The 14,662-nt window shown below is 40.9% G+C and overlaps 1 protein-coding gene across 1 annotated transcript in view; it reads left to right on the top strand.

Annotated features, from left to right (window-relative positions):
* The window catches only part of LOC136885297 (circadian clock-controlled protein daywake), a 41,064-nt gene extending 27,993 nt beyond the window's left edge, over positions 1 to 13,071 (top strand). Inside the window, exons 5-7 of the mRNA XM_067157807.2 lie at positions 2,601 to 2,750; positions 6,865 to 7,028; positions 12,840 to 13,071. Of these exons, the coding sequence (XP_067013908.2) occupies positions 2,601 to 2,750; positions 6,865 to 7,019 (305 nt within the window). The 3' untranslated portion in view covers positions 7,020 to 7,028; positions 12,840 to 13,071. The remainder of the gene's footprint in view (positions 1 to 2,600; positions 2,751 to 6,864; positions 7,029 to 12,839) is intronic.
* Positions 13,072 to 14,662: the final 1,591 nt, after the last annotated feature.

Genomic DNA, 14,662 nt, shown 5'->3' with positions numbered 1-14,662 from the left:
GAACACCTTTCTAATTCCTATATTAATGTTCGAAGTGGGCAAATTTCTTTTCTTCAGGAAGGCCTTCCTTGCTTGTGCTAGTCGGCTTTTTTTTATGTACTCCAACGGCCGTAGCCGTGTTGAAACACCGGATCCCGTGAGATCTCCGAAGTTAAGAAACATTGGGCGTGGTCAAGATTTGGATGGGTTCCCACGCGCTGTTGGTGGGGGGAATAAGGGAATGGTGGAGCGGAAAGGAACTGGCCACCCTACTGTTCGTAAACTTCGGCTCGGGTACACCTCCGCGGTGGTTCGGACCTACCTTCGGGCAGAGTACACCCTTACCCTTACTTACTTACTTCTGCCATCGTTAGTTATTTTAGTATCCAAATGACAATATTGCCGGCCCCGTGGTGTAGGGGTAGCGTGCCTGCCTCTTACCCGGAGGTCCCGGGTTCGATTCCTGACCAGGTCAGGGATTTTTACCTGGATGCGAGGGCTCAGCCTACGTGATTACAATTGAGGAGCCATCTGACGGTGAGATGATGGCGCCAGTCGAGAAAGCCAAGAATGATGGCCGAGAGGATTCGTCTTGCTGACCTCTCGACACCTCGTAATCTGCAGGCCTTCAGGCTGAGCAGCGGTCGCTTGGTAGGCTATGGCCCTTCGGGGCTGTTGCGCCCTAGGGGTTGGTTTAAATAACAATATTCATCTACTTCTTTTAAAACGTCATTTCCTAATATAATATTTCCTGCATCTCCTGCCTTCGTTTGACTGCACTCCGTTACTTTGGTTTGGATTAATATATTTACTTTTATCTTATACTCTGTGTTGAAGGCAGTGTGGATACTAAACAGTAATTTCTCCAGACCTTCTGTAGAATCAGATAAAATAACACTATCACGGACAAATCTGAGAGGTTTGATTTCCTCTCCTTGAATTTTGATTACCTTTCCAGTATTTTCTTTGATTTCTTTTACCACCTGTTCTACATAAATATTGAAAAGGAGGGGGTGGGGTATATACTGTATCCTTACCTCACTCCTTTCTGGATTGCTGCTTTTGTCTCAAAGCCTTCGGTTCTTATCACTGCAGACCGATTTTTGTACAGATTATAGCTAATTCTTCTTTCTCGATATCCTCACCGGCAGAGTCTCAACTTGGTCTAATCCATGTTATCGAATGCCTTTTCTAGATCTAAGAATGCCATCTACGTGAGTTTGTCCTTAATTCAATCCTCCAAGATCAGATGTCAAGTCAGGATTGGTTCACGTCTTCCTACATTTCTTCTCAAACTTATCTTCAACTTGTCTTTCCATTTCCCTGTAAATAATATGTTTTAAAATGATTAAAATACATGTTAAAATTATTGAAATGTATTATATTTTTCAAAATAGTGTTAGGTTAAAGCAGAACATACCTTATTCCTAAGATCTATCTTTCTTAAAACATGTACCATTCTGTGAAATGGATATTATTTAATACATATCTTGCATCCGGGAGATAGTAGGTTCGAATCCCACTATCGGCAGCCCTGAAAATGGTTTTCCCTGGTTTCCCATTTTCACACCAGGCAAATGCTGGGGCTGTACCTTAATTAAGGCCACGGCCGCTTCCTTCCAACTCCTAGGCCTTTCCTATCCCATCGTCGCCATAAGACCTATCTGTGTCGGTGCGACGTAAAGCCCCTAGCAAAAAAAAAAACAAAAAAAACATATCTTCTTCTTAATCTGCTTACCCTCCAGGGTCGGTTTTTCCCTCGGACTCAGCGAGGGATCCCACCTCTACCACCTCAAGGGCGGTGTCCTGGAGCTTCAGACTCTGGGTCTGGGGATACAACTGCGGAGGATGACCAGTACCTAGCCCAGGCGGCCTCACCTGCTATGCTGAACAGGGGCCTTGGTGGGGGATGGGAATATTGTACGGGATAGTCAAGGAAGAGGGAAGGAAGCGGCCGTGGTACCATTCCGGCATTTTCCTGGAGGAGAAGTGGAAATCCACGGAAAACCACTTCCAGGATGGCTGAGGTGGGAATCGAACCAACCTCTACTCAGTTGACCTCCCGAGGCTGAATGGACCCCGTTCCAGCCCTCGTACCACTTTTCGAATTTCGTGGCAGAGCCGGGAATCGAACCCGTGCCTCCGGGGGTGGCAGCTAATCACACTAACCACTACACCACTGAGGTTTAATACATATACGATTAAAAATATCATATGATTAGGTTTAGATATAAATTCGAAGAGGAAATCCAAAGAGTTTTTTCCTACTTTTTTTTTTTTGAAAGAAAATACAGGTGGCACGGTGCACTAGACGATTGGAAACAATAAACCAGACTTTAACTGGTATTCACTAGTCGGAAAAGGTTTGCCTTCCTTGTTCTAGGCCAAGATGGCCTTTGGATAAGTAAAAGGACTTTCTCTACTAAGTATTACTTATTTAATATATCATATTCTTATAAGCGTTTGTTATCATAATTCTGTACAGGTGATGTGATTGAAATATTTATTTACTTCTTCGGAAAGTGTGCTAAAATTTCGTAAAACTGACCAGGCGGCCATATTATACTGTAGTTTTTATTAGCTGTGATGTCTACAAGCTCCCTGTGTTTTTGTTTGTTTAGGTGACATCAAGGCTACTGCTGAGATATCTGGGGATCATTTCGAGAAAGATGGCGTCGACTACGTGAAGATCAAGGATTTCAACATGATGCCCGATGTGGGAGATATGAAGGTGTACGTGTCGAACCTGTTCCCTGGCAACGACGAACTGAGTAAGTAACCTGTTTTACGTTATTTGTAACATGTATTAGTGATAGATTTGTGAACGGGGGATGAGGAATAAGGAGGGAGCTCTCCCGGTTCCGGTAATACTGCCAACTAAATGGAAATGTAATCTGAATTGAATCGATAATATGATCGATCGATATGAATTTTCTAAACCTTTTATTATCTTAAACCGACAACTGTGTCACACACACATTATATAACATTTCTCGATGTGAATCTTGTTCCTAGCATGTTTGGCTTTGCTGTGTCAACAACAACAGTACAAGTACGTAAAGTGTACGCCTGATGTCGCACAGCGATGCATAAGCGATTCATAGTTTGTGTTCCAAAGGTTGTCGATATGAATCTCGAAGATTGCCGAAGTCGACCGATTCAGCACTAGGGTGTCCATCCAAGACCGACTACAATATATCAGACCGTAATATCAAAATCAAGATGGTGGACGTCGTGGGCGCAGTAGCTGCCGACTGATGAAGGTTAGGGTAGCACGCAATAACTTCATTTCGACGATAAACCAACTCACGATTGATGTCGGAATTTAGTGCCGCAGGGGTTGTTTTACCTGCCAGTAAATTTACCGACACGAGGCTGACGTATTTGACACTACCGGATTGAGCCGGAATCAAACCCGCCAAGTTGGGGTCAGAAGGTCAGAGCTTCAACCGTCTGAGCCTCTCAGCCCGGCGTCACATTAAATTATTGTGTTGATACCACTGAAAGAGCTACACAATATCTGGTTCAATCAGCCAGAAATTACGAAAAGATCACGTACATATTTTGCAAATGGTGGTAGGTAATTTAACATGATAAATGTAACATCATAGGGAAAATCACTGTTGCACCGATGAAAACGCTTCGCGAACAAGTACTCATCACATATAAACAACTAGCATCACACATAGTGTGATATAATAGATGGACAACCCCACAGCAAAAGAGAACAACAAGCTGATTATTTCGAAATTTCACTTTGTCAAATAACGTTTTCTCTTAGATTACACTTCGCTGGATAGATGAAAATACATTATAAAACTGTTAAAATGATATTTATAACATCATTTGGAATGTTTAAAAATAATTTAAGGTTCGAAATTCCTCAATTTATTCACTCTCACAAGAACTATGAAACATAACGTGTTGCCTTAGTTTCGAAGTGGTGGACAATTTCTAATGTTCAGCACTCGATGAAAATGTACACCCGAAATGATTATGCCAACCCAATGAACAGCCCCGGTGATGTTAAGCCTTTCTTACTGGAAACTCTTAAATCGTATGTTGACATATGATATAGTAGCACTTCCAACCATGATGGTAAACTTAAAAATGAAGCGTTCAAACACTAAAGATATAATAGGATTTTCCCCATTGAAGAACATGAGTAAAACAACTCTATTGACTCTAAACAATGATGTCTTTAACCTACATGGACGAGCTACAATTTGGTGTAGACTGCTTGATAGCAGATATCCACAGCATGAATCGGAAGGTATTGGTACAATAAAACCCCTGAGTTACAAACAAAGCTAATCCCTGCAAGTCCCCCCTGTGGGTGGGGGTGGTAGAATAACACCCACGGTATCCCATGCCTGTTGTAAGAGCCGACTAAAAGGGGCCCCAGGGGCTCTGAACTTTTGAGCGTGGGTTGGCGACCACGGGGCCCTCAGCTGAGTCCTGGCATTGCTTCCACTTGTGCCAGGCTCCTCACTTTCATCTATCCTATCCGACCTCCCTTGGTTAACACTTGTTCTTTTCAGATCCCAACGGTATTACATATGGATTCCTAGGGAGTCTTTCATTTTCATGCCCTTCGTGCCCCTTGTCTTCCTTCGGCCGATACCTTCATTTTTCGAAGTGTCGGACCCCTTCCATTCTTTCTCTGTGATTAGTGTTATATAAACTGATGGTTGCCTAGTTGTACTTCCTCTTAAAACAATAATCACCACCACCACCACCATCCCTGCAAGTCACTATTTCTTCTGTGTAACAGTGTACAGATTGCTCCATCTGTCACACTATAAGTTTTGTTTTACACCAAGATCTAGCCAAATGTTCCCGCAGGCAAGCACAGATTCTTTCAAAATACAATTTCATCTAAATCACACGACACTTTGAAGCACATAGACACCATATCAATTATCACTATCTAATTGTTTTTTTTTGTAGAATAATACGAATAGGTTCACCATTTAGAATTAGAAAAATAGTTTTCCCTAATCTCAGACTTACTGTCAGATGACATATGCACACTACTGTTTTGTAGAAATATTCACGATGTTCCTGATCCACTTCTCTCTTAATGTTTCATTCCTTAGCGAACTGAAGAATAGATGTATGAGAGGCACTGCCATAGTTCGATTTAAATCCGGTTCACAACACGATCAAAACAAACATATTCTCACATGACTGCATATAATTACAGATCTTAGTGACCACTGACCCATATAAATACACTCTACATAGAAACTAATCACTTATCGTCAACTTACATGAAATTACTCCGACTGAATAAGAAAACAAAAACGAATAGGCTCACCATTATCGGTTGGAAAGAGATCTTCCCTAACCACAAATTTTGGTTACACACATAGCCTACGATAGTTTGGTCTTTGACTTCCAAATTTTCCCGGTGAATATTCCTTATCCATTTCTCCTGTAGAGATCTATCTTCAGGAAATTTTAAAAGCTTCATCAACGGTATAATTAGATCTTCAACCACGAACGCAGCAGGAACGACCCATTTTGTGCTATGTTACAGCACGGCAATATAAACACTATTATACATTAAAAATACAATCAAATAAACTTCTAACAAAACACCATACTGATAAACCGTTATAGATTACTATTTTACTAAACATATACTTTATACTTCAATAACTCGATCAAAATAACACTCTTTAACAGAATGTAAACACAGATATGAACCAACCACATGTCTCAAAAGCTCGCCCACGAAGTCGCCATTTTCCTCCCAATCGATAGTAACATTAAGGTCTGATATATTGTAGTCGGTCTTGGTCCATCTATCACTAAAAAGTATGCGAGTAATACCTATCTTTTTCTTGGCCCTTTTACTCAATTTATTGGTATCGGAATTTCTTTCTTTCTTTCTTACCGTATGCCGATGGAGTACGGAGACGAAGAATACACCCACGATATCCTCTGCCTTTCGTAAGAGGCGACTAAAAGGGGCGACGACGGGATGATGAAATTAGAACCATGAGACTACTTGTGATTAGTACCATTACGTGAGGAACGCCATGGGTCGACGTTACTTGCGATCAGTGGGGCTACGTCATCTAAAAATTATATTACTTGTGACACCTCTGTTATAGTCACCAGAATTCAGTTTGGTCAAATATTTTAAAGTTATTTTATGGCACTTTTCTTCATAAATTTAAGGATATTTATTTTATTATTTTCTTTCTTTCTCTCTTTCTTTCTTTCTTTCTTAATCTTCTTACCCTCCAGGGTTGGTTTTTCCCTCGGATTCAGCGAAGGATCCCACCTCCACCGCCTCAAGGGCAGTGTCTTAGAGCGTGAGACATTGGGTCGGGGATACAACTGGGGAGGAGGAACAGTACCTCGCCCAGGTGGTCTCACCTGCTATGCTGAACAGGGGCGTTGCGGGAGGATGGGAAGATTGGAAGGGATAGACAAGGAAGAGGGAAGGGAGCGGCCGTGGCCTTAAGTTAGGTACCATCCCGGCATTTGCCTGGAGGAGAAGTGGGAAACCATGGAAAACCACTCCCAGGATGGCTGAGGTGGGAATCTAACCCACCTCTACTCAGTTGACCTCCCGATGCTGAGTGGACCCCGTTCCAGCCCTCGTACCACTTTTCAAATTTCGTGGCAGAGTCGGGAATCGAACCGGGGCCTCCGGTGGTGGCAGCTAATCACACTAACCACTACACCACAGAGGTGGACATTTTATTATTTAAGGATATTTATTTTATTGATCATTTTCAGTGACATTTTACGGTTATCAACATCCGATCCCTAATTATCATACTTTGCCATATTATGTTCGAATGCTACAAGTAGGAGTATTTTCTGAGATGTGGTGATACACTTGAAGTACTCTGCTTTCTATTTCAGGCCAGGCGGCTTTGGATTTCGGCAACCGGTACTGGCGTCTCATCTACAAGGAGCTCCTGCCATTTACCAACGACCAGTGGGCCGGGCAGGCGATAGACACTCTGAACAAAGTGTTCACTGAAGTGCCTTTCAATGAACTCTTCCCTGAGGCTTAGATAGCCAATGTAAGTATGATGTAATAAATCTATTCTTTTAATGTTTGAAAACATTTCTTAGCAGATAACGTAGGTGTCGCCGTACTGCGTTTCCTCAATTGTGCCGAAAATTGAAGGGCCGAGAAAGGTTTCAAAGTGTGAGTCCTGGATAGTGCTATCAAACTAAAGAAATAAATTTCAAAAATCACTTTCGGCCTAACGGCAGTTCCGGAAAAGCGGCCAAAAATCACTTGTTTCATTACTCGTGTTCTTTTTGATTCAAATTCTTTCTGTAATGTGTTCGTTGGTTGAGTATCCTCAGGCGTTCCTTTTTTGAAACATGTCCACTTATTCTTCTTCTTCGTTATCTGTTTACTGTCCAGGGTCGGACTCAGCGAGGGATCCCACCTCTACCGCCTCTAGGGCAGTGTCCTGGGAGCTCAGACTCTGGGTCGGGGATACAACTGGGGAGGATGACCAGTACCTCGCCCAGGCGGCCTCACCTGCTATGCTGAACAGGGGCGTTGCGGGAGGATGGGAAGATTGGAAGGGATAGACAAAGATGAGGGAAGGAAGCGGCCATGGCCTTAAGTTAGGTACCATCCCGGCATTTGCCTGGAGGAGAAGTGGGAAACGACGGAAAACCACTTCCAGGATGGATGAGGTGGGAATCGAACTCACCTCTACTCAGTTGACCTCCCGAGGCTGAGTGGACCCCGTTCCAGCCCTCGTACCACTTTTCAAATTTCGTGGCAGAACCGGGAATCGAACCCGGGCCTCCGGGGGTGGCAGCTAATCACACTAATCCAGAAAAACGGCCTAAAATCTCTTGTTTCATTACTCGTTTTCTTTTTCATTCAAATTCTTTCTGTAATGTGTTCGTTGGCTCAGTACCCTCAGGCGTTCGTTTTTTTTAAATGTCCACTTCTTCTTCTTCTTCTTCTTCATCTGTTTACCCTCCAGGGTAACTACAGAGGCGGATGAAAAATATCCACACCGAATGTAATTATAAGGTTTTGAATGAAATTCTGCATTGGTAGAAAAAGGCAAACTGCTAATCTAATCGACCGGATAACGATGATTAAGGAAAGGATTGCAACTTTTAGAAATAAATAACATATTCTCACCGTCTTACTAATAAACAGTGTATAACATTTATACAAGGTTTATACACCGTTTATGTGAAATTCCTTACTAATAAACCGCGTATAAGCCTCCTGTGTATACATCTGTTATAGTTATTCATTGAATTGCTTATGCAGGCCAGGACCTTTGTATAAGCGCTGTATACCAGCGAGTAGCGGAAAAAGAAAGAAAAGAAAGAAAAAAGAAACGAGTGAGCAGTTTATTTTCGTGGTATTTATTGTCTACAGCAGAGGTTCCCAACCTGGGGGCGATCGCCCCCAAGTGGGCGATTTGGGTTATCAGGGGGGCAATAAATAAGTTGGGGGCGATTTGGGGGCGATGAGTATTCAAAGGGGGAAAAGTAAAATAGCAATGTACAGTAGAAGTTGCCGGGTAGCACGAGTCACTGGCTATTCTCAGCCGGCGATTTCACTGCACTCACCCGTCTCCACAGTTCCCAACTGTTGATGCTCAGCGCGGCCGACTGTTGACTCAACCCCTCCCACTCCTGCCATCACAACATACTTGTCATTAACCTAAATACTTCTTCAGTCTTAACTAGCCATTGTGTGCCTCATCATCAGTTTTTGTGCATGTCTTTTTTCTGTTTTTGTGCGTTTGTTTTGAAGTGTAGAAGTTCATGCATAATGGATTCGAAAAAGAAAAGTGTCGTCAATACTCAGCTGAGTATTTAAAATTCGGTTTTATCGCGTCACCGCAAAATGTGCAGTTTCCACACTGTCTATTGTGCGACGAAGCATTTACTACTAATGAAGCCATGAAGCCTTCGCGAATGAAAGATCATTTATCGGGAGTACACAGTGATAAAGTGAGTAAAGAACTTAGTTATTTTCAACACCTCAAAGCTAAAGCTGAATTATTTAAAAAACGAGCAACCGATCTTGACAGAGGTCTTCTTGTTTCATACGTGGTGTCTTTATTGATCTCTAAATGTGCTAAACCTCACACAATTGGCGAAACTCTTGTTTTACCGGCTACCAAAAGAATTATTGAAATCATGCTAGGCGACGGCCCTAGTAATAAGATCAGTCAGTTTCTTTGAGCAACAATACTGTTTCCAGGCGAATTGACGAAATGGCCACGGACGTTGAATCCAAACTCACCAATTTGTTGAAAAAAGTAAATTTGCTTTGCAGACTGATGAAAAAACTGTGATTGCCAACAAAGGAATTTTATTAGCTTTTATGAGGTTTATCAGTGAACAAAAGGAAATTACTGAGGAAATGTTGTTTGTTGTTCGTCGATATTTAAAGTGGTGCAATATTTTGAGGAAAAAGAGATTCCCCTAAAAAAACGTGAGCGCTTGCGCAACAGACGGTGCTCCTTCCATGTCAGGTCGTCATGCTGGGTTTCTAACCCACCTTAAGAAAGAAGTGCTAGAGGTCATCACTATTCACTGCGTCATTCATCGTCAACACTTAGCTGCGAAAAAATTGAGTGGTGTCCTGCATCAAACCCTACAACTGGTTATTACAGGTGTCACCGATATCAAAGCTAATTCCCTCAATGACCGTCTGTTTCGACAACTTTGCCATGAAAAGGATGAGGAATTCGAACGCTTGCTTCTACATACGGCCGTGAGGAGGCTTTCCAAAAGAAACTTTTGCGCCGTTTCTTCAAATTATTTGACACGGTTACTGAGTTTCTCGACACGCCTGATCCTATTTTAAGTGAGAATTTGAAGCAACGCAAATTGGAACTTGCGTACCTTACAAATATTTTTGAAAAAATGAACGAAGACAATATAGTATAAGGCTTCAAGGAAACCAGATGAACCTTATAAAGGCCAAAGGAATTATTTCATCATTCATCGCCAAGTTTAATATTCACAAGGTAAATATTGGCCGTAAAGAGCTGATTCAGTTTCCGACCCTGAAAAAGTGTTCAATGTCAGATAAGAAGACAACTGAACTCCCAGAAGTCAAATTCCTAATTTTTACTGATCACCTTCACCAGTTAAAAACTGATATGGAATCAAGATTTGAAGATTTGACCAAGTTACAAATTCCGGATTGGATCTAGATCCATTCGCGTTTGAAGCTGTGGATAAGCTTGATAAATCTTTGCAGGCGGAGTTTCTAAATCTGAAGTATGACTGTGAGGCGAACATCATTTTCAAGCAGAGCGGTTACGAGTTAGCCTGGGTGAAGTTTATGTACACTTATCCACAACTGTGTGGATATTTAGCATATTAGCATATTTAGTTGAAAAAGGATTTAGTTCTGTTGTCCAGCTCCTCACAATACAAAGAAATAAGTTGGACATACGCCTCAAAGGAGACTTGCGCCTGAACTTGACGAACATAAAGACGGATATTCAAACTTTAAATGAAATCCACCAAACACAAGGCAGCCATTGAAAAGGTGAAATCAAACAGTAACAAAGTTTTCAAACTTTCATTTATTTATTCAAATTTTCACCGCCAACTTTCTCAATTTTTCCAGATTCCAGTTTAACAATGAAAACATGTACTCCTGTTTTTAAAAGTACGTCAATGATCTTAGTTCATTATTTCACATATTTGTTCTTAAAAAATCTGTAAAAATGTACATTTTATTTTTTCTATTTTATTTAAGAGCGACCGGATAAAACTCGTTTGGTTGTTTTTATATACGGTAATAAAATTGTTTAAAATAATAAAACTGCTTTATTATTTACACTTTACTTCAAATTGAAATTAGGCATACAGTGGGGGAACCACCGCTCTACAGTAATATAATCGTGGTGAAATATTCGGCTTATCCATATAACATTGAACACACATTGAAAGAATGGACGATAACGTTGGTGATCTTCACGGTATTTTAAACATAGAAGACATACACCATTCAGAGGTTATGGTGGCTAGATATCTTCGTAAAGTAAAACACTTTAAAGAGACGGAATGACAATGAATAACGATAAAAGAAATGATGATTGGGCGTATTTTGTGTAATAATGTGTTACTGCTTAATAGACTTTTGAAATTGCGAGTTTATTATACATTATCTGCCTCTACAAAGATCTTTATCAAATTGAGTACCCTATAAAAGGACATATTCCTCGACATAAAAAATGGTATAACTTAAAAACCGTACGTAATATGATTTCCATACTTTGTACCTGAATACGCAGAAATATAATGTATAAATGCCTGATAGAAACTTTTTTGATGAAACCTTTATTTTAGCTACAAAACAGGTTTTCCTTTCTCCTGAAAAGTAAGGATTTTGGAATGTGTACACTTTTCAACTCGCCGATTCAATTACAATTGTCGACGTTTTCCGTACTATCCCAGTTAGGAGCTTTTGATCTTCTCTGAAGCGTTTCCATTTATTTTTTGGCGTTCATTACACAAGCAAGCTGAAGAAATGTTGATATCAGTTTAAGCCAATTTCCAGCTGTCTCACTTTGTGTTGCCACTGCCTTTTCGATATGCCGTGCTACTGCGCGACTTTTCGGAAAGTTTTGCCTGTAGATAACCAGCAGAAGCGATCATAAAGGCGGTGAACGTGCGAAAAACGCCAGTGAACTGCAGGAAGAGATTCCTACGCCTTGGAACGAGTGTATACGTGCTGTATAGTAATACAATGCGTATACCACGTTTATTAGTAAGAAAAATATAAAACGCTTATACAGCGTTTATTCACTGTATAACTATACAAGTATTAAACAACTATATAAGGAATTTTTAATTAGTAAGACGGTCATACTTTATTACATTTTCTACTACTACTACTGTTACTTCCATCGCTTTACCTACACCTGTGGGGTCGGAGGTGCGACTGTGACCCTACATGTGGACCTGGCCCTGTTTTACGGCCGGATGCCCTTTCCGACGCCAACCTTACATGGAAGGATGTAATCACTATTGCATGTTTCTGTGTTGGTTGGTAGTGTTGTCTGAAGATGAAGAGGAAAGTGTTGGAAAAAACCCAAACACTCAGTCCCCGAGCCAGAAGAATTAATCAAACACGATTAAAATTCCGGACCCGGCCGGGAATCGAACCAGAGTCCCTCTGAACCGAACGCCTCAACGCTGACCATTCAGCCAATGAGTCGGACATACTTATACGTATTATATTTTATTTACCTAAAAATCGTAGCTCATATCCCTAGGATGTTTTCAGCATTGAGTTGCTTGCCCTAAGGACTAGAACTGTCCATTTTTGCCTTGTGTTTGGTTGTAATTTAACACTGTAATGCAAATAATTCTTTCTGGGGGGGGGGGGAGGGTACTACTTTCGCTAGCTTAAGTGTAGTAAAATTCAATTATATTATAACTCAGAAACTAGAAATGATACTGAATCAAGCTTTACCTTGTTTAACATACTGTACATTCATTACCATTTGCCTCCGTGGTTAAACGATTTATGTGCTTGTTCTTGGTCCAAGGAATTCGGGGATCGATTCCAGGCGGGATCAGGCTTTTTAACCTTCAATAGTTAATACCGATGGCTAGGGGGCTGGGTGTGTGCGCCGTCTTCAACATTGGAATTCATCATGGGTAGGGCCCCATCCTCACAGCCTATAGGCGTCAAGTCGAAAGACCTGCACCAGGTCTCTCTGGAGTCCATACATGATTATTATTATTATTATTATTATTATTATTATTATTATTATTATTATTATTATTATTATTATTATTATTATTATTATTATGTGAAGAGATATTGATGCTGTGATTATTAACATTAAACTGCTTGTTTCTTACAGGCGTAGCACCTTCCTTGAACTAATTGGCTAACCAGTTCTAAAACAGCAAATGCAGTTATAAGAACATTCACCACCTCCCAAGGATATTTTGTACATGCTGGAGAGATGTGTACAAGCTTTACCTTCCTTGTAGTTTTGTGATTTTACCTACTCTATGGAACCTGAAAATATTTGTGTGAATAAGACTGTACGCTCTATTTCTGTTAAATATAATTTCTTTTGTAGTATTATTCATATGACGTTTCTTTTCGATCTCATCACCGATGCACCACGTGGTTTAGTTGTAAACATGACCTTTAGAAGACACTGTCAACAGGGGCGGCCGTACCTTATGTGCTGAAGTGCTGCAGCACATTGTCTATTTGAAAAATAAATTACTTTAACAATATTATCTACAATCAAATACAGTGCATTGAAAAAAGACGTCAGCTAACGAACAGGAAATCATTCATTCAACTCCCCTCACAACCAGGTAACTAGTCGTGCGCTCCACGCCGGGTGCTGTGCAGATCACAGGTCAGCGAGAATTTCTAAGCTTTTTGCCAGAAAGCAGGAACTTTGTCTTCTGCGCACGCGTGCCCAACTTTCCCGATGTGCTGTGGGAACAACAGCCAATACATCACTTCACAGCGAGTCTTCGTTCGACCACAGAGAGGCAGCACGAGTCACACTTGAGAACGTGGCAGGTGGCACCCTCTTGACTCAGTGGTAGTATTTACGAGGAGATCCCTCAAAGCAAACGGGAAAACTGTAGAGGAAGCCATCAGCTGTTCCCGCCAGGTCTTTTAATACTCCCAACTTGCCTATTCCATAACTATATTTGTAAATTGATGAACTATACAAATTGTACTTTTTACGTTGTCAAAATAAGAACATGATATTGTGATTTCCTTTAATTACAAAGTATCTAGTTTATAAATTTCACTATAACAACATAACATGTAATTTTCCATTACGACGTTGCTGGTTTAATTTAGATAATTTTGGTAACATTGAGAAGTTCCATTTTTGCGCGCTCATACCAAGTGTTTCTGAGTTCGAGAATGTTATGTTGTTGCAAATGTTATTGTGTGTTTATTTAGTTTTCTATGAGGAATGTGTATATGTGTTGGGGTCCTTTGCATATTTGTTCAGTATGGAAAGCTCAATGGAGAGCCTCTTGAAAACCGCATATGTTTCTAAATATTTTTATTTTTTGGAGGGGGGTGGGTTACAGCACACGACTCAATTTCTGCACCAGCCGCCATCAGGGAGTAAAGAATACAGCGAGCTGTCCGCCACACCACTCTATTGCTATCGCTTGAGGCCAACGGCCAAACTTGGCAGTTCTTACGTTGTTGATATACAAACTCGGACATTTTCTCGGGGCTAGGGAAACATCGAATCTCACAATGATGTATAATCGTTTTCAAAATAACACGGCGATTAACTGTAACAAAATTCTCTAGCCAACAGACCTATTAACGATTTATTACTAAGCTCTACAGAAGCATTTCTCACGACTCGCAAGCGTAAATCCACTCTCTCGCTACTTGACTAGATGTAAATCTTCACCAGATATCGGTAAAGACAAGAAGTGGGCTATTAATAACGGCATACCGCAATCTGAATACTTGAGGGGAATGTGGAATGAATCACCAAACTGGGCTTAGCAACACTGTTTACTACATCTATATATACTGTATATTTTTGCTATTTGCTTTTTGTCGCACCGACATAGATAGGTCTTATGGCGACGATGCGATGGGAAAGTCCTATGAATGGGAAGGAAGCGGCCGTGTCCTTAATTAAGGTACAGCCCCAGCATTTGCCTGGTGTGAAAA

The sequence above is a fragment of the Anabrus simplex genome, chromosome 14 (assembly GCF_040414725.1).
Source record: "Anabrus simplex isolate iqAnaSimp1 chromosome 14, ASM4041472v1, whole genome shotgun sequence".
NCBI lineage: Eukaryota > Metazoa > Arthropoda > Insecta > Orthoptera > Tettigoniidae > Anabrus > Anabrus simplex.
This window is presented reverse-complemented; position numbering and strand designations above follow the sequence as displayed.